General features: G+C 39.8%; 3 protein-coding genes across 5 annotated transcripts; 1 reads left to right on the forward strand and 2 right to left on the reverse strand.

Moving 5' to 3' along the window:
* The first annotated feature begins 341 nt into the window (after nt 1-341).
* On the forward strand, nt 342-5,575 carry LOC144659338 (uromodulin-like). Its single transcript, XM_078519752.1, has 5 exons — nt 342-384; nt 2,896-3,233; nt 3,725-3,880; nt 4,288-4,422; nt 5,199-5,575. The coding sequence occupies exons 2-5, from the start codon at nt 2,921-2,923 to the stop codon at nt 5,573-5,575; spliced, it is 981 nt and encodes a 326-aa protein (XP_078375878.1). The 5' UTR covers nt 342-384; nt 2,896-2,920.
* Nucleotides 5,576-6,522: 947 nt separating this feature from the next.
* LOC144660366 (Golgi-associated plant pathogenesis-related protein 1-like) lies at nt 6,523-12,328 on the reverse strand. Its single transcript, XM_078520970.1, has 4 exons — nt 12,194-12,328; nt 8,660-8,864; nt 7,744-8,013; nt 6,523-6,835 (listed from the first exon to the last, which is right to left on the reverse strand). Exons 2-4 carry the CDS (start codon nt 8,847-8,849, stop codon nt 6,807-6,809), a joined length of 489 nt encoding a protein of 162 aa, XP_078377096.1. The 5' UTR covers nt 8,850-8,864; nt 12,194-12,328; the 3' UTR covers nt 6,523-6,806.
* Nucleotides 12,329-17,999: 5,671 nt separating this feature from the next.
* LOC144660615 (uncharacterized) lies at nt 18,000-24,952 on the reverse strand. Of its 3 annotated transcripts, none has more exons than XM_078521288.1 (3): nt 23,982-24,952; nt 20,908-20,956; nt 18,000-20,047 (listed from the first exon to the last, which is right to left on the reverse strand). In XM_078521288.1, the coding sequence occupies exon 3, from the start codon at nt 19,983-19,985 to the stop codon at nt 18,630-18,632; it is 1,356 nt and encodes a 451-aa protein (XP_078377414.1). In that variant the 5' UTR covers nt 19,986-20,047; nt 20,908-20,956; nt 23,982-24,952; the 3' UTR covers nt 18,000-18,629. The 3 variants fall into 3 exon arrangements, with proteins under 3 accessions (XP_078377414.1, XP_078377415.1, XP_078377413.1); XM_078521289.1 differs by having other exon boundaries at nt 20,908-20,999; XM_078521287.1 differs by lacking the exon at nt 20,908-20,956 and having other exon boundaries at nt 23,982-24,951.
* Between the last annotated feature and the right edge of the window lie 425 nt (nt 24,953-25,377).

The following is a 25,377-nucleotide window of genomic DNA, read 5'->3' on the forward strand; positions in this document are numbered from 1 at the left end:
ATGTTCGTGTTTCAAGGAAATTGTGTGTTATTTAATAAGAATTGGTTCATGCTAAGCGTGCGTATATCGAGTTATGGATGCACGCGGGAAGTTTGGAGAGCACGAAAGAAGCGTAAGAGTTGCTCATGGCGAAGCCGAGAGCAACTCTAGCTTTTTGAGCGATATCCAAACTTCCCAAAAAGCTAGGGTTGCTCTCGGCTACGCCTCGAGCAACTCTTAAGTCTGGTTCTCATATAATCGCCCCTCTCGTTTCTATGGCATCGATCGATCGATCGTTCGTAGGCAATTGAAGCGATCGGAAGCGATCGGGAGTTCTCATATGATCGTCCCGATCGCCTGGTATGAGCGAAGACCTACGAAAAACAATCATGAGGCCCTGTTGGGGTAGGTATACATGTCTCTCGTCTCAATTTCAAAGCTTGCCATGTCGCAACTAAGAATGGTCCGCATGCCGCTGTCGTAATTTCGTCATTTTGCCTAAAGACGGACGCGAGTAACAGAGCAGAAGTTTCTCAGATATTTTAATTTTTTCAACCAATTAAAAAATGCGTGAGTAACCTAAGTACACAGAGCAGGAGTTTCTCTGGTATTTTTAGGGGCACCCAACGAGAAAATTTTACTATAGGTGGCGGAACATCGTTTTTACGTTATATTAGTGTCCTTTTTGTGCAATTTTTAAAAAGCCTTATTTTTAAATACTACGAAAAGTGTATCTTTTCGAATACGCTAGCTAGAACTTTCAAACTTCAGAAAATTTTAGGGACAGAAATACTATTACCCGAATTTACAACGAAACGGTCTGCTTGGTGCCCCTGTATTTTAAAAAGGCGGTTCATTTTTTTTAATATCTGGACCAATTAAAAACGAGCAGTAGTTTTCGAGCAATTAAAAAACGACGTGACTCTAAACTAAGTACACAGAGCAGAAGTTTTTTCGTGCATTTTGGAAGAGCCCTTAAAATTAATTTAATTATTTGACACATAAAAAGATCTAAATAAAAGCTAGAAGGATGGAAACGGGCGATCCAAGCGATCGTGATCGCCTCAATTGCCGAAAACGTGAGCGATCGTCTGTGTAATGTTCTCATATAATCGCCTCGATCGCAAGAAAACTTTTGAAGTGACAGAGGCGATAGAAACGATCGGGGCGATCACAATTAAGAGAATCACCCTTTACGCTTCTTTTGTGCTCTCCAAACTTCTCACGTGCATCCATAACTCGATATATAATAATAATAATAATAATAATAATAATAATATATGCACGCTAAGCATGCAAATCTAATCATTAAATCTATCGTCGGGTTTCAGAATATTTTTTTTGGAAAAATGAGGTTTTTGATAATGATATCTCAAGACGTTTTACCGCGACTAAAAAATAAAATTAGAAGCATTTTCTTCAAATTTGAACAATTGCCAAAACTCGTTGAAATTTTCCCTGGCGAAAAGCCCAACTCAAAACGTAACCCATGCGTAAATACATAGATAGACCTATATACATTTTATGAGATCAAGCTATTTGTGAAGCTTTGAGCGAGTCATCGACAGTGGCCAAGAATTTAACTTTTCTTCATTTAAACAGAAATATCGACATAAGTTATTGCCTTTTTATGGTAGCGGAATTCTCAGTACGTTCCACCGATTTTCCCAGGGATTTCATGCTACTGTAGTTGACGACATATTTTTCCATTTTTATGTTAACCTGGTTATTTTACAGACTTGTAACCCTCTAAAAGAATTGGACTCATGCATAATTCACACTTAGAAGGCTGAATATAGGACCCCTCCACACTGATCCGGGTAAAATTGAAAACGGAGAAATTTGAAAACGCCGCGTTAAATGTTTTCCGTCCAAATTAACCCGGGTAAATCTGAAAACGATACCCACTTTGGAGAGCATTTTTAGAAAAGTACCGTTTTCGGTGACCCAAAACGCCGTTTCAGTGTGGACGGTTGGCGTATCCGTGTGCAAATTTTTCAGTCAAGAGCAATAATGTATTAAAAAGGGGATTATGCATGTCGAGTGCATGACAGTTAACGAAGTCATTCATTTTTAATATTAATCGCTGCCATTTCATTTTATGATCGATTTGTTTTGGATAATGAAACAAGGAGGAAAATGAAACAAAGACCGTAGCCGAATGCGAAAGCATGATTTGGCGAAGGTTTTTAAAGCTTACCGTAAAGCTCCGAAAATAAGCCCTGGGCACACATTTGCTCACGGCGTCCGTTTCAGATGGACTTATCCACGGTCAGGGAAGGGCTTTATACTGGACGTTTACACGAAATGTTAAGAAATGTTAAGAAATGTTTAGGCTGGTATTTGGATGTGAAACTGCGTCTGGAAATTTTTAGGTTTATACAAGAATATTACGCGGCATAAAGTCTTTAAACATAATTATATCTAGATTAAAACCCAAAATAAGCCCTGCAGGCGTTAAATGAACATTACAGTCTCTGAGCAATGGTTTTTAAACTATTCTAAATATAGTTTAACCGTCGTAAGATACAAAAACAAGCTCCTACCACAGGGATATTTTCAGTCGGAAACGTCTTCTATTTCTGTGAGCGCTAATAATATTTATCAGCGAAATTTTCGCGTCTGAGATTTGAGGGACTTATTTCCCGGGGTGGGGAGACTATTGATTTTGTTTTCGGAATTTTACGGTACATTATATATCCGTAAATAATCTTATTACGCCTAGCGTAAAAAGATAGTCTAAACCGCCAGAATAGAGGATTTTGTGACACGTCCGGCTGCAGCGCAGGCTAGCCCAGCTGCGGCTTCTTATAACTACCCTATCTTCTGGTGCAGTAAGTGAGACAAGTAACTCATTATAGCATTGCTCAAAATAAAGAAAGGATCTAATGATATTCTTATCCGCTTTTCTTGAAGGTCTAATCCAAGGTTATCTGCACAAATGGGCAGATATCAATTGCCCAGCATCCGGGTTTTCTTCATGATTTGTCAGCTGTTCGTCATCACCGCTAAGAATTGTGGGAGTGAATCGTCAGTTTATGGCATGATGCTTCGCGGTCACATCTTTAAAACTCTACAGACTGAAGACTCTTTGGAGTGTGTGCAGGAGTGTAATACTGACAAGAAATGCCAAAGTATAAACTACGCCATGTTTCATGGGATTTGCGAGTTGAATGACCGCACAAAAGAGGCTAGGCCGGAGGATTTTGTCGCAGACATAGACCGTCTTTATATGAGGCGATGGGCTAAAAGAGGTAGAGGCAATTCAGTCTTATGAAACCTATGCAGCAAAACTAACGTTTGACTGAAGGCCAGTTTATACAAGCAATTTTGTATGTGACAATTTTTATGTGATTTTTTTTATTTGCTCATGCAGACGAGAACAATTGGCCAATTTTTATGTGACAAATATATTTGCAGAGTAGCTGGCGTGGCAGCTTTTTTGTGCAAATAAAAGTTTTCACATGCGAAAATTGCTCGTGAAGACGACTCGTTATATAAGATGTGGCAAATGGTGGTGGTCCCCAATCTCCCACTGGGAACCGTGCACCCCTTGTCTGTGCGTATCTCTGCTGTCCAAAGTCATTACTGGCGCACTGAACTGTGAACTGCTGACAAATAATTGTTGTGACATCTACACAAACAAATATATTTGTCACATAAAAAAAAAATGCTTGGTAAACCCGGCTTAAACGCCTACGAATAGGAAGTTGTTAAATTTTTCTGTATCATTATGTCTCCCCAGTCCCCCTTGGTTCTATTCCTGAGTTGCCCGCGGTGTCCTGCGGAGAGATAAAACACAGTGAAGGAGCAGAGACTGTCAGCGGTATGTACTGGTTGTATTCTGACATTACGCCAGGAGAAGTGCGTTTGGTTCACTGTGACATGAGCGCAGTAGATGGTAAGTGCACAAGATGGTAAACCTTTTCTTTATCTTTGACATTATTTTAAATTATTATTTAAGGGGGAACTCACTGTTGGGCGTTATGCCATCCTGTCTTATCTTCATCGGCTTATAAATTCATAGTCCTTCGCTTATGGGACTTTGGTCGAAGAATGGTACTACATGATGTGTTATTATCTTTCACTAAGTTACTGTCAACAGAAAAAGAACTTAAAATCTTAAAAAGAATTTAACTCTTCGTGTAACAATAGTAAAAATTCGTCGAAACAAGGAAGCATAATCCTCAGTGATAGGAAACAGACTCATTTAGGCCCATCACTTTCTATATATAATTAACATATAATTTATTTATAATTTAATTTATTCTCTACTTCTTGGCTTTGACACCCTTTTTTGCTTTTCAGATATAGATGAGTGCCAAAGTGATCTGTTGTACGATTGCCATAGTGACGCGTTGTGCCAGAATATGGTGGGCTCATACAAATGTGTCTGTAGGCAGGGCTTCGTTGGAGATGGAAAAACAAGCTGCATTCCAGCAGGCAAGTACTGGTGAATGCGTTAGCTTTCTGCCAGTTGGAGTTTTTGACAAGTTTGTGTTCGATTTGCAATTTCGTTTTATATGTTTACAGTGTCCACAATTAGCACAACAGTGCTAAATACATTGACACTTAAATATAGTGATTTATTTTATTGTTATTTCTATGCGCACATTAATTCCATGCCCCAGTTGATCGGTGACAGACTGTGCGGCGTCACCTCCGAAAATGTTTCAGCACCTTCCCCCCCCTTCATCCTTACCCCACCATAAAATAAAATAAATAAATTACCTTTATTTAGACACGGTGAGGATTAAAGCTATAAGCTTATGAAGCCGTGTATTCCTGATCAAATTGGAATTTGGAAGTGTTGGTTTTTGTGGAGGGAGGAAAATCGGAGAACCCAAAGAAAAACTCCTCGGAGCAAGGACGTAGAACCAACAACAAACTCAACCCACATATGAACCGACACCCACATAAGACGCGAGCACTGTCACCACTGCGCCATTCCTGCTCCCACATCGAGGATTTCCCCTGTGTTAGACAATAAAAGAGCTATCGTCACTTGGGTCCTGCCTGAATCCATTTGAGCACCCCTGGTTCCATTACTGTACATTCACAGCCACCCCTGAGGTGCTAATTGAAATCATCATAAAGTTTGCAAGCATGCTAACAAACAAGGCAAAGTTCAGAGACTAACCATAAGTAATTAGTTATTCCTCGGACGTTTTTTAAAACATAACAATAGTTAAAACTATTTCCCACTCCTAATCTTGCAGATTTAGCAGAAGGCTGCACTGGGTACAAGTGGCTAACAGACGCTGACAGACATCACTCGTTTGCGGCGCCCCAAATCAAATGCGACCGTAATGATATTACCGAGAAGTCCTGGTACCGATTCGGCGGCGACTCTGGGACCCAGATGCTGACGACATGCATTCCCCCTTATCATTGTAACACGCATGCGCCAGGCTGGTTGTTTAATGGAACGCATCCAGAAATGTATGAAGGCATCGTGCAAAGGCGAGTTTGTTTCCATTGGTCAAATAATTGCTGTTACTTCAAAACTGACATCAACGTGAGAAATTGTGGTTCGTTTTATGCCTACGAGCTGGGCCCTCCTACCGGATGTTGGCTTCGCTACTGTGGAGAGTGAAAGTCATAAGAACTTCGAGTACCTGCGTCAACTACAGACAATTCACTTGTAAATAAACACTGTTTCATAAAGTTTTGTAATTTATCGAGCACAGTCTTTTTGCAGGGCTGTACTTGCATTCAACAACAGAAGGTAGTCATTGCTTCTGTAATACACGTAACTAAGAGACATGCGAAAAACGATCGAAAATTAAAATGTTAGTAGTATATTATTTCCACATCCCTTTCTCATCTTTAAACTATTCTTTAAACTGAAAAAAATCTAGAAAGAGACAATATTAATGATAAGCAGATTAATAAAACATATTTGTACTTAAAGCATAGAGCTAGCAAGGTAGAACTCAGACAAAGAAAATCCAACGAGATGCACTGCTCTGGGAATTATAGCTCCTGACAGGAGAACCTTTATAGTAGCAGAAAATTGTCGCTGTTCATGGCTTTTCATTTATGTAAACATTAGACTGTTTGATTGTTTCGTGGTCTTCTTAAAGTTTGGTTTTAAAAAATGGTGGGGATTTGCCAAAAACAACCTTTTCATTTTTGACATAAAAATCTTCATGAGTGGACATGAGAATATCATGGTTACCTTATTTCAATAATAAAATGTCGCTGACTTCGCATTCATATAAAGGCATACTGTGTTGTCAGTGTTATCTAGATCTCTCGAACCTACGATATTTCAAAACTTTCTTTCAGGTATATAAAAGGGGTACCTTTTTTCAGTAAAAGGTATACAAAAGGGGTCCAATTTCTGTCAGAATGGCATATAAAAGGGTAAGGGGTTTGAGCTCGGGGCGGAACCTCCCCTATAAAACTTTTTTGGGTACCCCCCCCCCCCCCGGAGGTGATGCTGTTTAGTGGAGAAAATGGAAGTTTTAAAAGTTGAATACAGAGAATAGGTTCCCGCCCCTAATATTTTAAACAAATTGAGTCATCAAACAGCACCACTCAGCAGTTCAGTTTCTTTTAATCACATCGTCCAGAATTGTTTACATGCGTTTAAAACAGGTCAAATAACACCAACTTCGTCCGTTTATCTAAGCCCGATAGGCGCCAGTATTTTGGCAAAGGATATAGGTTGCCTGAGATATCACGACAGACAGCAATTAACGCGTCAAACAGATAGTGTATTTTTTTAATTGCTTCAATTTAAAGTTAAGATTGATGTGCGACAATGTTAGATTGCTTTACGAGTGTATTCTTCTATTTGGAAGTTAATATTTTGGTTTTAATTATAGAATAATACAGCGCTTCCCACCACCTGTTGAAACAAATAAAATAATATTAAACATGTTAAAAGGGGAAAGTAATCATTTCATGTAACATTACTGTGTGGCCAACTGTTTGATCCTCTCAACCATTCGAGGTAATGCATGATGATCAACCAAGAATTTGCAGTGATGTTGCCGTCAGGTTAAGGATAAATTAACTGGGAAAATGCAAGTCGTCACGAGCCAAGGAGCAAGTAAAATGCTTTTCTTGCTGCTACAAAATAAGCGGATTATGCATAATTGTATTTCCCAAAATCTAACATACTACCACATAGAGCTGGTTTTCTCTTGAGTGTCAAAAGTTTAGCTTGCGTTTGCTTTGAAATTGGTTTTGTCATTACTACGCTTAGTGATTGGCTTAAAAATCTCGCGCTACTTTCTCAGCCAATCAGAAGTAAAACCAAAACCAATTGTGACAAACAAAATCGCTCGCGCACGGTTTTTCCCGCGCTTCGTGCCACGTACATGTATTTGCTTCGAGTTTTGATTGGTTCACTGGATTGGGCCTGTGTCGTATTGTTATTGGTGTAAAGAAAATAAATGGCTTTGGGACTTCTCTTAAATAAATTGAAAGCGGCAGAGTAATTGCTTTGGTTTTGGTTTTACAAAATAAGGCACTGGCAATTGATTTCCCAACATACTGCTCTAAGCACTACGTGTAAAAATTAATTGCTTGATTGTAAATGTGAAATGTTGTTTCAAAAGTGATCATGCACTCAGCTTCCAGATACCTAGTTTTTTGTTAGTTTCCTGGTATACCACTGAAACAAGGAAACAACCAAGATCGATCGATCGATCGATTGATGGATTGATTGATTGATGCCAGCTAACGTTTTATTTCTCTACTCACGACATATATCTGTCGAAAAAAAAACAGCTAGTTAAAACCGGTACTCACCACTCTTTTCCCCCTTCGGGACCTTTGTACCCTTGGGGTGCACATTCTCCGGAAAATGTCCCATTACATTCCCCGCGGGGCTGTATCTGGCGACCACATATTGAGTTCCGGATCCTTCGCCGGCCTTAGCAACACCCATTTCTAGCGAACCGGCCCACACTACTTGAGTGAAATGCCCCGTGCCCCCAAAGCTCCCAGGGTTTTTGAAGTTGTAGTCTTTAATCTCATCGTACCACATTTTCGTAGCTCCGGCCCCGGTCAATTCATAACCTAAATTTGAGAGAAAGCAAATAATTCACAGACTCTTTCTAATCTTCTTGACTCTTCTTGGAAAGGGACTGCGAGGGAAGAAGGGAGGGAGGGAAAGGGGGGAGGTAGCAACGGAGGTAAGATGGGAGGTAGGTAGGCAGATAGGTAAGGAGGGAGGGAGGGAGGAAGGGAGGAAGGGAGGGAGGGGATGATGCGTAAAACGGCTGCTAAGGAGACTAGTACAATCTGAGAATGATAAAAAAGAAAGTGTTAGAAATCATACTGCCACAATCATCATTTTATCGTCAGTTAGAGCAATAACCGAAACGCCTGTCTCCAAAAAAATAGCTCCTAAGAAAACTATTTTGCTGGCAAGTGGAGAGGGACAAGTAGAATACCTATCGAGCTGTCGCTTTAAGTTACTACCTCTTCCACAAACTTCTAATCCTCCTTTATTCTTGCACGTTTGTTATAGAGCTCTTACAGTCCCCTGTCCTTGTACCTCTATTTTATTTACCCCCTTAATCGTGTACCTCTAATGCTCGTTAGGACCAAGCGAACAATCATGACCTTTTTGCTGTTGTTTTGTGAACCAACGATGAGGCCCGTACAAAGAGGCAGAACCCGACCCAATTACCCTGCTCCCTAACATGTACGGATATCTTACCAGAGGCGAAAGCTAGATTCTCTCCGTAGTCACCAGAGCTGTGTTCCAACTTGTTATTGCGTAGCAACTCCTTTGCCCACTTCTCGCAATCTGAGGCAAGTTTTGCAGACCACTTTAACGCCGGGGCGCCGTGTTGAGCACGGAGCTCGTTGTGGTTGTCAAGGCACTCTTTCTGGAACTGGTTTGGCATGATTGCTTATAAGAACTAAAAGATAGGAATACGCGTTATCAAAGGATCTAGTCTGAAACGTCAGTCTTCCGCCCTTTAATAGCGCTTATAGCCTTATTCCTGGGCTGAGGACGGGTGATGACTATCGCGGTTTCAGGCTATGACGAGGGACCTGAAAGGAGGGGGAGGGGGGAGGGTATAAAATCCCATTTCCCGGCCTATTGTTTTCCCAATTTTCCAAATCCTACTGTTTTCTGCTTGTGATTACCAGTCCCAGTTACCCAAATCTTATTTACCCAACGAAGATTTGCCCAAATTTCAGTTCCGATTTTACCCTTTCAGGTCCCTCTATGAAGGGTCAAGAAGACGTCAGGAATTTAAAATCGATGACGTATTTCTATCGCGATTTTAACTTGGTGTCTCTAAAATGTTGTCACGCGCGCGTGAAAATTCAAAGGCGAGCAACAACTAATCAGACACAAGATACAGATCTCTACATAGCTGCACCATGGGAATTGATTTTTTTGGGGGGAGGAGGAGCGTATTTCAGATTTCTCTAAGACAGAGAGGGAATAGAGCGAGTGACGAGAAGCGTCGCAGTATAACCCTTAATACGCTAAGTCCGGATTATTCAGTGATTTTGAGGAATGGCCATTCAACCACTTATGACGTCACCAATTTACACGTCAGCAGATGTTTGTGACGTGCAACTTATAGAGTTTGGATAGATCTTTCCACAGGACTGTCTATCTTGAACATTGACTGCATTCCGACAGAGCTAATCGAAAAAAACGTGATCAGTTTTTAGTGTAAAATTGGTGCTAAAACAGGCCAATATACCCGTATTTGATCATGGTCTCCTTTCCAGGTTTTTCTATTGATTAAAATCAAAACTTTTCCGGCCAGTAGAAGGCGTGCACAGAGTAAAAGATAGAGAGAATAAGAAAGCAGAGAAAAACGAAAAGGAAAGGAGCAAGGAAAAAAAATCGGAACGGTTCATGTTTATGCGCATGCGCCAAAGTAAAAAGATGTACATTTTTACATGGAAATGTCATCATAAACTTAATGCAGTGTCAAAATGTGCATTCTAGCAAAGTTAGAGAAATTTAGGACCGTAGAGCCAAGAAAATCGATTAACGGTTAAAAATAACGCGTTTTTTGGAATAATTTCAGCATATTAAGGGATGAGATGCTGAAGGAGACTTGATCTCGTCCGATGGTATTTCAACTTGCGAGATACAAGTCCACCTTTTGAGAACTGAAATTGGATAATTCATTTGCAGCAAGCCTGTAATCGAAAACTTGTTGCCTTTTGAGATTGCACTAAAGTAAACTTCTTATCGGTCAAAAAAAAATATTGTTCGAGAATTTTTTATCAGTTGAGATTTTTTCATAAGCGGATAAATTTTCATCGGTCGAGAATTGACTTTAAAATTTTGACTGCTTTATAAAAAGACCTGAGAAACTCCTGCTCTAGTCCCGTCATTTTTAACCTTACCGGTAGGGAAATTAAAACCGTGTTATTTACTTTTATAAGATACCTGCATGAAACTCCTGCTCTGTGTACTTATGTAAGTACTCACGTCGTTTTTAAATCGGTCGAGAATTCTGACTAGCTAAATGAGGTGCTCAATTCCAGTTACTCCCGTCTGTTTTAGTTTGTAGAAGGAATAAAACAGTTTTAATTGCTTAATCGAAATGTCTGAGAAACTCCTGCTCTGTGCTCTTGCGCATGCGATGCTCACGGTCGGACGAAATATTCTAACAGCGACATATACGTACCTTTGATCACCTTTTGGAATTGTGGCATCGCAAGATTTAAAATTTAGACGGGAGACACGCTTATCCCCAATCCCCTCCGCAAAAGAGCCTCTTGCATGCAAGAGTCACGTCTGCCTTCTCCTATTTGGGCTTGGGTTGCTTGTTGCTTGTGCGTGTAATGGTAAAAAGTCTGTCTCCGAGCCATGAGGCCCATACAGCCGGAGCTTATCCCGGTTTCCGTAGTATTAAGCGACTAGGAGTATTGCTACTCCCCCCTGGATGGGATGCTAGTCCATCGCAGGGTTACCCCCTAGCAGTAAATTCGCCGGTACCCATTTATAGACCTGGGTGGAGAGAGGCACTGTGAGAGTAAAGTGTCTTGCCCAAGAACACAACGCAGCGCCCCGGCCAGGCCTCGAACGCGGGCCGTTCGACTCGCAGTCGAGCGCGCTAACTATTAGGCCACCGCGCCTCCCAGTGCGTGTAATGGACACCACCGATAATGTGACCCCGCCCCTTCAAGAACACACAGTTTGCGTTATACGTGACAGAAATATCTAAATAGCGTGTCTACGCCTTATGTGAGCCGTGCTGTCTAATTAACCGCAACTGATACTTTCGAGTATGTACATCACACTGGTCTGTAGTTCATGGTCCATTCATCCAGATTTTAGCACGTGTCACCCGTTCAATTGATGAAAAAGTGTTTTTATGGACTTTGAAGCCAGTCTTTACTTCACGTATTGACCGATCAGTAATAAAAAAAAAAATAACAGACGCCTATCATTGGATTAGGAAAATGTTGACCAAAAATATTTTATTACGTGATAATAAGCAGAAAAGGGTGGTTTTAAAAAACAATCTGAAGAAATAAAAATGCTTTCGGTGGTATTGAAATTAGATGTATTAAAGTAACCCCGGCATGATCGTAATGGCATTGCATTGTGATATTTCAATACGTGTAATAGGGTACAACCAATGATATAGGACTACCCAGAAAGCGACTGGTCTTTTTTCAAGATGAAATAAATATTTTAAAAAGGAAGATATAATACAGCGAGTAAAGGACCTGGCCACTTCGATAACCACGTTCAAAATGGATCAGGAAAAGCCAAATAAGTACAAACAACATGGGTTAGGGATTTCGTGAGCCCGACATGCTGTTATCGATAATGATTCAAAAAAGCAAGTTTATAGGCGATTACCCCGGTTTATTAATTTTGTCCCAATGCCGTTGTCGTGAACTCACACCTCAACTCACTTTTTCCTCGCCAAATAGAGGCTTGTCTTAGTATTCAGGTGATTTGTTCGCTACTTTCAAGTACACATGGCTCTCTTATTATCGAGAGTGATTAATGACCAAAACCTAGCTCTTCTAGCTCCACCCCAACAAGTGCTCAAACCAGCTCAATTTAACGTTCCTTTAAAAAAATTCGTCCACAAATATTATGCATTGAAATTCCGGACGACATTTGACGAATATTTTATGTCTGCATAGACGCAATGAGGCGAGATAAAGCGGGGCTATAATTTACATGTTTTGTCTCTAATTTTGCTGGTATAAAGACGATTTGTTCTGAAAAGACAAAAATTATTTAACTTACCTCGACTCTGTAAATTCTCAAACGGCAATCAAACGGCAAGGCTCTCCGAATTCAACTGACAGATTCTACCTATTAGAAGTTATTATTTTCTTTATCAAAGGGATTTGAATGCAAACCTCTTCGGCACGAACATTCAAAGGTCATTTAGGGTTCATCTCACGAGATTGGCGGCTGATCATTGGTTAGACGCAGAAAAAACAAGTTCTCGATTTCATGTTTTTTCACGTACAGATATGATATCAGCCGAGGAATGCATATTAATGGCATAATTAGAGGTAATAAAATACACAAGAAGATAAATATATCCGGTTGAAAACATCCAGGTAAAATTTCGGTCTCTCTCTTGACGCTTGCAGAGGCGTTTCTGGGGAATGGTTTTCTAACCTCAAAGGAATAAATCGGCAAGAAATAATTTATTAGGGCTCCAATCCCGAAGAACCTAATACCTTTTTTTTATCCACATTGACGTCGGATCTTGCAGACCAGCAAATTTCACCCTCGAGGCTCGCTTTCGAAGTCGGTAAACTTGTAAATTTTATCATTATCAAATTCCCAAAGCAGCAAAGATTAAAAAAATGCCCACGTGAAAACAGCTTGAATGTGCCAGGAGCTTGAAATGAATTTCGCGCAGACTCCGGCGTTACTAGTTTGACATTTCGTGGTTTTGGGGAACATCTTGACCTCAACTATGTGCATCGTTCATTTAAATTCCGGTAATAGATGCTTCGTTTCTGATTTGCGTCCTAAAGTTCCCACGTTCGCCCTTCTTAATCATATTTTTAATCTTTAACGATTTTTATTCCGCTGGTTTTTTTCCTACCATAATTAAATATTATTAAAAATTTCCTTTCGTGACAAATAAAACTTCTCTCAGAAAAACGCAACTTGTTTGATGATTGATGAAACAAAACAATAATGAATGGCTTTTTGAAGCTACTGTCACCGTCGTCCAAATAGTATCTAACAGTTGAACTCTAAACCCGTTCCAAGAGCCTTCGTTCTTACTGCTCAGTGACAGTACGATAATGCAGACTGCGGAGGCCCTGAGGAACTAGATTTGCTCATACACGCGCGCGCAAGTTGTGAAATGTTGCGATGTGTATAAACCACAAAAGCCGAATCCCACATGTCTGAATAGCTGTGGATTGAAGTTCTCAGCGGTTTAACATACAAACGAGGCTAAAGGGTCATTCTGCTTGTGTTCACTTGTTTGCCCTTTCGCCTCGTTCGCATACATTTTTAAAGAAAGAATATATTTCGCGGGCCAACGCAGGTATTATAAACGTGTGTCACATTACGTAGCAAAATGTTTCGCGTATTTTCTATTTTATTTCGTAAAATAGGAGAGTAGAAATCTCGGTTTCTACTATCAACTAAATGATCACTTTATTTTAAGCAAATCCGTGAAAAATATTCGAAGCCTGAAGTTGATTAAAACTTGTCGTTCGCTCTGACAGCTGTGGTTAAGCTTTTTAAATTTGAATTCTCCATCTGTTCATCCTATAGCTTATATTATGAATTTTAATTTAGTGCGTTGCGATGCACAATCTGAGCTCAACATATGATTGTGGGGGTCTTGTGTGGTAAATATGTAACTCGATAGGTGCTATTTGTTTATTTTTACGTAAGAAAATTAGGAACTCAAAATCACAATTTTTAAAAGAGAATTTACATTTCTTTTCGGCTGGCAAAAGCTAATGACGTTATCAAAGTGATTTATCTTTCAGACTACAGCCATAAATTTAATTTTTCATAGCCCTTGAGCTTAATAATCTTAAATCTGAAAATAAAAGACGAAAGATCGATATCTACAGCAAAGCTTCTTCAATCGACCTTCAAGACCTTTTAAAAATTCGCCAAAGTTCACGAAATCCCACGCCTTCGAAAACTCAACCTTTATTTGGAAAGCGCCGAAGTTGTGCGGCAAACACAAAGGCTTTCAAGATGAATATGGTGGAATCGCTTGAACAGCTGTCTTCGGCCAGCGGGAAGAAAAGCAAAAAAGCCAAGAAACAACATTTCAACGATGGAATGGTAGACGCTGGCGACAGGGAAGCGAAGAAGCGAGCTCATTCAACAACAGGTCTGGCGGTGGCAGTGACATACAATGTGCTTATTTTCGCGTACGCTTGGTACACGAGAAATTATTTGGTTATGATGCTGGTTGTGGCAACGTGGATGGTCTGAAGCGTGATTACGAATAACACACGGCCTCCACTGAAAAGCATGTACAACTAGGAATTTTCTCGCAATATTGACGGTGAAACTCATATAATTTACAATGATGTGAACCTGAACAGAAAGACTCTGAACATTTGATTGAAGTTGCATGCGGTAATTATTGCCGTATAAAAACACCAAAACTGACAAACAAAATATTAACCTGATATAACGAACGTCGATTTTTGTTGCCAAAACTTCCATTGGCGCGCGCGTTGTGTCTGCCTAGCTAAGATTTATTCTTAAGGTACACTGGTGCACACGGAAAGTTCTAATAACTTCTTAAACGTACGATTCCCGTTAAAGGACACCATGTAAATACCGAATATTGTATTTATATTAAAAGCTCCCAACCATGCGAATAAGCACCGCAGCGTTGAATAAGCGCCCATCACTATTAGCGTGAGGCAAAAGTTAATAAGAGCCCAGCCTCGAATAAGCGCCCAGGCCGACCCCACTCCTGAGTATTGACCTTAGTGACAATTGGGTAAACATCTAAGAATGTTGTTGACTACGTTCTAAAAGATTCTTTCAAGACCAAGTTTACTGTTAGCTCATTTGTGTACTAGAAACATTCAATGAACGAGTTAATATCTATTAGCCAATCTTTAGTACATTTTTAAAATAAACTAACCACTTACTAAGAATGGTGAAAAATTTAATAAGCGCCCTTTAGCCTCGAATTAGCGTCCACTCTCAAGGTCCAAAAATTCTCTTTAAGTGCGATTCCAAGGCGCTTAATCGAACCATATACAGTATATTTTACGTGTTTTAAAATGGTGTTCATTGACTTTACTGACTGTTTCAAACAGCCGCAACTGGAAAAGCAGTGGTCGATTTTAAATTTTTTGTAGACAGATCGCTGCTAATTAGTAGGTTGGGGCAGGAGCCCATTACGTATACCGGCTGGTTGGGATTATTATCGTAAATTCTTCGGTCTCTGGATAGAAATTGGAATCACTATCAATAGTTAAGCACGAGGTACTATAGTAAAAAAGCATACCAGAAACTTTAGGAAAACCACAGTATGTAAATGATACCAGACATACAGTTTGCTGTAAAATTTAAAAACATATGTCCCCCAAAAGCAAGTGACCTCCCCTTTTCCGATACAGTAAAATACCCGCGTAAAATTAGAGAACAAGAGGAATAAGAACACTCAGGCTGAAATTTGGTCAAAGAACTATCATATACATAAAAACACATTCAACCTTTAAAATAAAAATTGTTCTTTTATAAAAAAAAATGGCTCCTTTTTTATAATAGCTCTCCCCCTCCCCCTATTTATTTTTTTTTTTTTTTTTTTCCTCATTTAATAAATTTTTCTCCCCTTCATTTTTTCTTATATGCAGTATTTAATTTAGAACACCTAAAAAGAGCAATGTCACGATATTTGAAGCCATTTTTCTGATTACTTCCAAATTGAAGCGAAAAACCTCAAAATAATAGTTTTCTAACATAGAAAAACAACAAAGGAGTAATAAAAACTAGAAAATAACCAGGGATGGTTTCGACTGACGAAGATTAAAACGGATTACGTACGACATACTTCAAAAAACTTGCCAGTTTTTTTTTCAAGATGGGTTGTTTATGACGTAGCTCCTATAAGAACATTTTCAGGCTGATTTTGCAGAAAATACCCAACATAAAAAAAACAAAATCAGTCTAAACCCCCCGAAACATGTGCTCTCCAACCAAATCATTCCCAGATGAATTTTAGATAAACTCGCAAAGTTTGGCAGCGTTTGGTTGAATCTTGAAAAAGTTATAAGCGTTCAAAGACAGCACGCAGGCACTTTCCGTCCCCCCCCCCCCGGTCTAGATAGGGTTAAACAACGAATTGTACAACGACAAAAGCACCCTCTCTCGACGACGACCATATATTCGATAAAACAAAAACATACATTCTTAGTAGCAAAACCGTTATTCAAAGATAAATGAAAACAGCAGACTGATAGCAGACTGATCTATACGGCACAGAAAGGACGGATGCAAGATGAACAAAACTAAAATATATATTCTATTTCAGTTTGAAGCACAAACCCTCAACAGGAAGTAAAGCTTGACAAATATGAAATTTATTAATATGATTGGTAACAATAGTGACAGGTAAACTAAAATATGGTCCGTTTGTGTGTTCTAGTGTTCTAATAGGTTCTAGTGTTCTAATAGGTTCTAGTGTTCTAATAGGTTCTAGTGTTTAATAGTTCTAGTGTTCTAATAGGTTCTAGTGTTCTAATAGTTCTAGTGTTCTAATGTGTTCTAGTGTTCTAATAGGTTCTCGTCTATGCCAGACATTTGGCATAGACGAGGCAAGATCTTGCTAGAAGGTTCTGGGGGCATGCCTAGGCTTTTATAGATTGTGCTCCTAAAAGTGGCATTATGCTACTAGCAGGCCAAATGAAATCAAATATGCCAGAACCTTCTTCTGATTCCATATGCCAAAAAGACGTAGATCTATACATAGAGGTGCGTCGACACAATTTCAGTTTTTAATAAACTGTTTTTAATTTTTTGTGTTTATGGCAGTTTATCACGGCCGTCAGCTGTCCAATAGCGCTCGCATCTCTAAACCGTTGTAAATGCCTCCAACGACTTAACAATCACAATTGTATAGCTAAAACACGCATTGCAAGAACAAACTACCTAAATTTCATTTATTTCTGTAGAAAGTACACCATATTTACTACATTTTATGAATTTATGCTCCAAAAAGTGCTAAAAATTGCTAATTATGCCGTGGCAGTGCTCGTTTCACAAATTATGCTTTTTAGCTCCAATTATGCCAAAAACTATGCTAGCACAATCTATAAAGGCCTAGCCGCATGCCCTTCAGAAAAAGTGTGGAAATTAAGAATCTCTGAAACACTTTTTTATCTTTTTTTACAAGGTATTTCGTGAAAGAAATCAAACTTGTTCAACTAGGGATTATTTTCTTTACTAAGCATATCTTGTTTTCAATTTTGGGGTAAAATCAAGATGAGGCAAGTGCCTCGTCTTGCCTCTTGCTAGTTACGGCCCTGGTGTTTTCGCATTATCAATAATACGGGGTTTTACGTGCCTTTTTACCATGAACAAAATCGACATCAGTAAATTATTTTCATTACTCCTTATTTACTTTATTTTCTATCAATTTCCAATATTCATTTGAGCTGGATGCTCTTTACACGTTACAAAGGATTCTCCAGTACTTTTAAAAGACCCTGTAAAAATTTTTTAAGCAAATGGTCCCCAATTAATTGCCGTACGGATAATATAACTGTTTCGGATACAAATTTAGGTACAAGGAGACGATTAACATTTCGGCCTAGAAATAAAAAATATATATTTTTCTAGAACTTCAATGACTTTTTATTTTCAATCACGAAAATTTGTCTTACGAAATCTCATAGATTTCCGGTCGACTAAACTGTAGGAGAAATAATTGCATATTTCAAAGAGATAAAAAATGCGTTCTTCTGCCCTCCCCTCCCTCCCTTTCCCAATGAAGCCTTTGAGCCTAATGGTAACATAGAGCGTAGCATAGACCCACTGAAAGTTTTTCTACTCCCTCCCCCCCCCCTCGCCGGATTGGATACCAGTCCGTCCGGCCCCAAAATTTTTATTCACCCGACCCATTTATACACAAAATACAACGAACCCGGCAAGGATTCGAACCCCCGGAACGGTTGATCTGCTGGATCCGGAGTCCATGATCCAGCTCATTAAACATTAGACCTCCGCCCCTCCCCGCTTTCTGCAATATCTCGAGTATTCACCGGAAAATTTGATTCGCCCAATATAGAAACTGCAGAAAACTTTAAAGCCCCAGACAAAATTTTGAAATCGCCAAATTCTTGTTACATGGGAACCTGGTAATATATATAATTATAATCTGTACTTTATTATATACAAGAGCGGATCCGATCCACTGAGAGTATGAAGAGAGAACGTCTCCCCATTCTCTTTCCAGTTCGGTTCACGACTAGCGAGTTTCTTGGTTTGTTCGGGAATCTTTGGTAGTCTTCGGAAATCTTCCGAAATGATCGGCAATCGTCGGAAAATGGCCGAAACGTTCTTGATATACTAAACAAAATAATATTGGCCTTTTTGGAGCCGTGTTAAAATGCCTAAAATTGAACTGTTTTATGTTACAGAGCCAAATAATTAAGTGTTTAGTGTTATCGAGGTACCCCCATTCAGGCCCTCGCGTAGGCAAGAGACTAAGCAATGTCATTCAGTATTCGTACCATTTCATATTATCGCCTCTGCTGTTGGCACGGTCTCGGCTTGCGGACTCAGACATAATCAGTTCTCTGACAAGCTCGGCATTGTCAAAGCAATATAAAAGTTTCATACATGCATTTATAACATATCCAGGTCGAGGCGTCTCCACTCCACTGTAATCTCGCTTGTAAATCCCTCCCATGGCTGGGTCATGTAACGAATCCAAGTTTCCGATTTTGAAACCGAAATCGATTGTGTCCTCATCGATGAAGGTCTGGATAATCCCGATCTTCACTTTAACCAGCTTGGCATTTTTCATTTTGGGAATGTATTTGGAAACACCGGCTAAAATTTTTTGGCCCTTGATATTTTTCTCATTTTCCGACAGGTTGAAGTGAATACGAGAAAATTCCGGTTCCAGCTCTCCAGAGGAACTCACGGCAATGTTTGTTTCAGGCGCATAGGTAATCATCCCAACCCGATTCCCCTTGTTGGAGAACATGCAAAAGGGCCCCATGCAGAAGAACATCGAAGGCATGTTGGCAAGATCTTCTGGTAGACGCACTGTGGCGATTGCTTTAATCCGGTTGCATCTTTTTCGAGTCCACGCCGAAACGCCAAGCATCTTGTTGAATTTGGCAATGTTGTACCACGAGGCGTTCACGGTTACATCGGCAAAAATCTTAACGCCACCACCGTTTAACGTATGCACTGCATCCACGACATAGCCGCAGTGATCACTCACAGCCGTAATCTCAACAACTTCAGTGTTTGTCCTAATTGCAACCGTGTTGTCCTCTTGGAATTGCTCTAGTTGACTGATAATAAATCTCCTCAGTCTGGGCCAATCCAGCAACTCTTCTGCTGTCTCGATTCCCATTTCAACGTTTTCCACTGCAACGTCTTTTTCGAATTCACAGGGTTCCAGAATTCGATAAAAGTGTTCAGGTGGGCCAAAGACTTCGTAACTTGCATCTTTACGGACCATCTTGGTGTACTCCTCCTTCAATGCGTCGTAAGTCTCGAGAATCTCTTTGATAGGCACCATGGAATTCTTCATAATGAAGTATCTGCCTCGACGTAGCGGATGCGCTAGATCTCGACCCACCTCTTGCCGAAATCGACCGAACCTTCTGGTAAACTCTACGGTGGCATGCAGATAGTAAAAAGCAGTGTCCTTGTCGGCGTAATGGAAGCCCAGCCCCATGCGTCCTGGTGTAGCGTCACTGCTTTCTCTCATCAATTCGTCATTTTTTTCTAAGAGATGAATGTTGAATCGCCTAGTCCGTGCCAATTCCAGAGCAGTGCAACAACCACCAGCTCCTCCACCGATGATGGCAATAGTTTGACGCTTCGACGGGTTCATGTTCTACTTGATGTCACGGTCGGCGGTTAATGCTGCTTATACAAAACAGCCTCACTGTAAACCTGAAAATGTGCAGATCAGACTTTGAATAAATTAAAGAATCTTATCACATCTTAAAACTGGTCTCGTGCTGAAAAATATGCGTTCTAACAACGACTGTCTAATTAGTTTTTTGAGCGATCCGAATTTGCAAAACGGACCGCTAAGATGGAAACCTCAATAATTATAGTTTCACCGATTTCTTTTCTTTTCTATATTTCTCTTTTTCTTTTTAAGCAAAAGAAAACTGTTTGCTTCACTTCGTAGAAATCTTTTTTCTAGTAATGTCTGGTCGGCAATCTTGGTTCAATTTCCAAGAAGTGCCTTACAAATGCATGGATATTAACAATGGACCTCAACTCCAGCACGTCCATAAACTTAAAGAGGGGAGGTGAAAAGTGGTATGCAAATCCGCCGATCTGTTCTTTTTTTGGGGGGCCAAATCAGTTAATCTCCCACTATTTTCGTTCAAATCCGGATCCGCATTTCTCGAGCTCGAAAACTTTGTGTGATATAGTTCAGTTCACTGCGACTAACGGTAGATGCTGTTTTATGTCAATTTTTCAAGAGGTTTCGTTTAATAGCTGCTTCTTTTTGCGACAATTTCGCCAACATACCGCCGAAGACCGACCAAAGTGATCCGAACTTCGTTTTAGTATCCACGATCAGAGCTCCTTGACATGCCAAAATTCTCAGCTAATGCGCGATCCGCTGTATTTTTGTTAAGTCTGCGAATGCGCTCAATATATCAGAAACAAACCGCAGTGCGGGCGCATTCAAGGCCAAATCGATCCGCGAATCTATTCACCTCCCCCCACCCTCCTAAACAGATATATGTATTTTGTTTTAATAACGTGCATCGGCCCGGCTAAATTTAGTTCACGTTTTAGCCTCCAGAAAGCACCCTGGTCGCAGTCGAGTCTTTCTCCTTTCTGTGAAAGAAAAACAGTTCCACTCTTCGAGGCTCAAATTTGACTGGGAAACAGAAAAGAGAGAAGTAGAAAGTAGCGATAGCAAAAAGGCTGCGAAATGCGAAAGTATGGGTCCCTTTTGAAATTTAACTGTAATCTATATAACTGCCCAAACCAAATGGCCTACAAAACAAAACGTGCGAGAATGGAATTTTTAAAAGGCGTTTGAATCCAAAAACTCGTAGGCGGATCAGGTCACAAATGGGGCGTCTAGAAAACTTTATTGATATACGGAGCCTGTTTAGGATTTAGTTTCACTTTTCCATCTCGAGAATGTCCTAAAGGATGTTTATTTAACCCTTTTAGCACTAAATAACTGAGGAATTTGTCCAATTTAATAAATACCCATGTATGATATACAATGTGAAAGCTTTTGACCTGTGTATTCTAAAAATCGCATCAACAATCACGGAAAAACTAATAGATTTGAAAAAAAGATGGTTAAAAAGTAAGAACGAAAAAGTCAATATACCCCTATAAACTATTCCTTATTTTCAGCTCTCAGGGAATAGGTTCATAACAAATGCATTAGCGATCGTAAAATTATTTCATAAAAAATGTTGCAAAACTTCAAGGGGTGGTGAACCCTATCGTATATTTGTTTTGGCGTACGGCGTATTGTATTATTGTGTGAGCATAAGTTTGTGAGCATAAGTCATCTCGAGGATCTTGATGGACGTTTCTTTAAAATTACTTAGAACGGTCACCTCAGATCAATGCAGCTAAGAAAGAAATGTAATTCACCATACCACATCGACAATGTAAATTAATTTTATTTTAGAAAAATCTTTGATTGATGATTTCGGTGTTTCTGGCCACTCAACGAATCCCTAATAATAGTATCAGTGTTTCGTAATGTTAATTACAGTTACATCATTTGTCACGACGTGTCGAGTATTGTGTGAATAAAGTGTTAAGTTTCGTTCTTTAAGTGGAGCATAAGTTTCTTTTAGAATCCGAATTGCATCATCTTCCAGTGGAGCATAAGCTTCCTATAGAATCGAATTGTATCCTCGGCTTCCAGTCGGGCATAAGTTTCTATAGAATCGAATCGTCTGTCCTTAACTTCCTTTAAAATCACCAAACATCGCTTCAAACTTTTTATTAAATTTTTGGGGCCCTAGGGGAGGCGTTTATTAGAGAGGGGCGTTTATTTCACTATAGCTGTAACAACATCAACAAAACAAATAGGATGCGTAGTTTGCTAGCGGAGTAAGATACAAAACAGAGTTGGTGAGTAGGAGACTAATCTATTCTGCGCTAATACAAGACCTAAAGATGTCGTTCAAAGTTCGATATCGACGTTTTCATCGTCATGGGGGTCAACCATGTTAGAGTAGTTGGCCTCTTCGATGTCGGAGTCGAGCAAGAAACTAACTATATTGCGTGATTTTATTCTATGGAGCATTTCCTTGGTTGTTGAGGTGATTCTTCGAGGGGGCGTCTATTAGACCAATGCTGCTACACTACCTTTCATATATACAAACGTCTTATTTTTTGTTCCTAAACCAAGTGAAGAATGAATGTTGTTATTTTTGCCATGACTTGAGCCTGAAAACGTTCTTGACATGATTGTTTTCAACTCTGTGTTTCGTTTAGCTATTTTTAAAAAGAGATGTGGAGTACATCGTATTTTGTACTGATGATAAGTGCTTTTCCTTCAGTGGGTCTTTGCTATAAAGGTATGCTCTCAGTATGTTCATAAAATTTTGGTCAATCCAATTTATCGCATCGGCGAGTCAAATATATTTTTGGAAAAACTTCTTTGATGACTGCGCTGCGTTTTTTTATATACAAAACAAACCTTATATAATTTGCGTGATGTATATTGTATATTTTTCACGACCGTGTGTTGTGGGGCTTCACCCGTTGTCATTCGAGTTGATGTACATTTTAGACTGCTTTTAGAATGCTGCCCATAAACCCGTAAAGGCCGTTGGTTTCATCGGCATCTTAACAAAGTCTAAGCTAAGACACGTTTGATCAAGACCTATCGACGGAAGTTGTTTTAAGAATTAACTGCAAAGACTGTGAGAAATTTTATATCAGATCAGACAAACATCACAAGCAGCGTCAAGATCTAGAACAAAAAAGCACAAAAAAGCTGCTTTTTACGGGTGACAAAAACTCTCTATTGGCGCAACTTTGTATGCAAAACATACAGGCAAAACAACCACGAATTCGAATTCGCAATATGTACAGATTATAGATCGTTGTTCTTAGTGGACACACAGATTGTTTTTAGAAGGTAGCATTCTACTCGTAAACCGAATTCGATTATCGAACACATGCACATTTCAGACATGTACAAAATCTTGGTCAATCTCTAGTAGTGGGTTCTAGCCTTTTAAAAATACCTTTGGACGCCGTTTCCAATTATTGCTGAAAAAGGTTACAGTATTTTTTAACGGAAACGTCCCATTTTTTCCAATTTTAGTCTTGACAACAATTATTTTTAGTTTTAATGCATTTTAGACAGACATTGATAACAAGACATTTGTGTAAACCGCTTTGTAAAAATCGCTGGGAAACGTCCAGGAACTGCCTTAGTTTAGGAAATGTCTATACAACTAGTTTCCTAGCACGAAAGGAAAATACCCGATTCAATGGTTTTGGTGGTTCAAAAATGCAATATATTTGGAAGAAACTTCTTTGATGACTGCGTTTTTAAGCTACTAAACAACAAACCCCATATAATTTTCGTGATGTAAATTGTATATTTTTCACGACCGTGTTGTGAAGGGCGCCACACGTCGTCATTTGCATTTTGGACAACATGCACATTTTAGACAGGCATTTGTAACAAGACATTTGGGCCAACTGTTAAGTAGAAAAAAGCTTACGAAAAACATATACAGCTTGTTTCCTAGCTTGAAAGGAAAAATGTCCGATGTATTGTTTTTGGGTTGAAAAATGCCACTATTAAGACGAACTGACGTGCACCTAGCTGTTGCATGCATTGTGGAGATTATGATTCATTCCTTACCTCGGTGTACAAAGACTTTGCACGTCTGTGTTGTACCTCAGCTGGTCTGTAGAACTGCGGCTGGAACACAAAATCGCGCCCGGTAAGCCACACGCTTTTATCCTTATATTGGACAATTTAGCCCGTCGTAGATTTATGTCCAATATATATACTTGACTCATTCGATCATAGTCCGTTTCACGGATACGAGCGCCATCTTGAATAATTTGATTTCGCAATGCAGTATGAGTCAAAAAGGGGGCATAAAATCCAAGATGGCGTCGCGAGGGTACACGAGTGAAGAACAGATGTAGCCAGCGTAGCTTGGAGTTCTAGTCAGTCGGGGAGAGCGAGAAATCGCGCGCGCGAGCAAAGCGACGGCGGAAGGCAGAAGGAAAGAAAGAACGCCAGCCGCCAGACGCCTCTTAAACGGGAGAAATCTTTTCACGTAATTATGTAAATAATACGCGTAATTTGTGAAGACCGGAAATAAAAAGGTGACGTGTTCTGTCAAACTCACGTGTGGTACAGGATGTACAAAACAAATAAACCCCGGGAAAATTATCAGGCTCATATTAATTTTTGCAAAATGTCTGCAAATTCGGGAGGTCCAAAGAAAAATTCATCTGCGAGTCGAAGCGGGGGAAGAAAACCAGTTAAAGTTTCAAATGATCACTGCCGAGTTTGTTTGCCTGCAATAGCATCCATTTGTAATTCACACTGCTTTGCTTCACTCGTCACTTGTCAAATGCTAATTGAGCGGCCTGAATTTTGCGTGCATGCGAATGAGTCATTTGGAATAAATTAAAGCCAACAAACCAATCACAGGACAGATAAGCAATTTTAGCCAATGGGAATTAGCGGCCTCTGGAGGCCGCTAATTCGAAAGATTTCTCCCGTTTAAGAGGCGTCTGGCGGCTGGCGTTCTTTCTTTCTGCCTTCCGCCGTCGCTTTGCTCGCGCGCGCGATTTCTCGCTCCCCCCGACTGACTAGAACGCCAAGCTACGCTGGCTAGAACAGATGAAGATTTTTTCAAACACTGGGGATTTGAATGGTTGAAGTCGTACTTGTTGGAGAGAGAGGTTCCAGTGGCAAATACAAATAAGCAAGGTTTAATACATCTTTGTCCATTTACGCATAGATTAGGGCTCAGTGCAATACAAAATGTTGAGGAAAGAACAAATAGAAAAGTAATGGAAGATGGATATGGGAGAATCATTCTCCCCGACCCATCTGGTTTAGTTTTTAATGGATGGGAAGGTGATAAACAGGGGATCGGCTATTTACCGAGTTAGAGGTTGAGTTGAGTTTGAGTTGAGTTTGAGTTGAGTTTGAGTTAAGATTGAGTTAAGATTGAGTTACCGTATTTCCAGTGTCTTTTCCTTTTTTTACAATAGAAAGTTCAAAATCGAAGGTT

The sequence above is a fragment of the Oculina patagonica genome, chromosome 7 (genome assembly GCF_052425735.1).
Source record: "Oculina patagonica isolate OP01 chromosome 7, crgOcupat, whole genome shotgun sequence".
NCBI classification, from domain to species: Eukaryota; Metazoa; Cnidaria; class Anthozoa; order Scleractinia; family Oculinidae; genus Oculina; species Oculina patagonica.

Coding starts and splice junctions, on each gene's coding strand:
- LOC144659338 (XM_078519752.1), top strand. CDS start 2,921: ATGGGCAGATATCAATTGCCCAGCATCCGGGTTTTCTTCATGATTTGT. Junction 3,881..4,287: donor TGACATGAGCGCAGTAGATG/GTAAGTGCACAA, acceptor TTTGCTTTTCAG/ATATAGATGAGTGCCAAAGT. Junction 4,423..5,198: donor AACAAGCTGCATTCCAGCAG/GCAAGTACTGGT, acceptor CTAATCTTGCAG/ATTTAGCAGAAGGCTGCACT.
- LOC144660366 (XM_078520970.1), bottom strand. CDS start 8,849: ATGCCAAACCAGTTCCAGAAAGAGTGCCTTGACAACCACAACGAGCTC. Junction 8,014..8,659: donor GAATCTAGCTTTCGCCTCTG/GTAAGATATCCG, acceptor TCTCAAATTTAG/GTTATGAATTGACCGGGGCC. Junction 6,836..7,743: donor CCCGAAGGGGGAAAAGAGTG/GTGAGTACCGGT, acceptor TTGTTTCAACAG/GTGGTGGGAAGCGCTGTATT.
- LOC144660615 (XM_078521288.1), bottom strand. CDS start 19,985: ATGAACCCGTCGAAGCGTCAAACTATTGCCATCATCGGTGGAGGAGCT.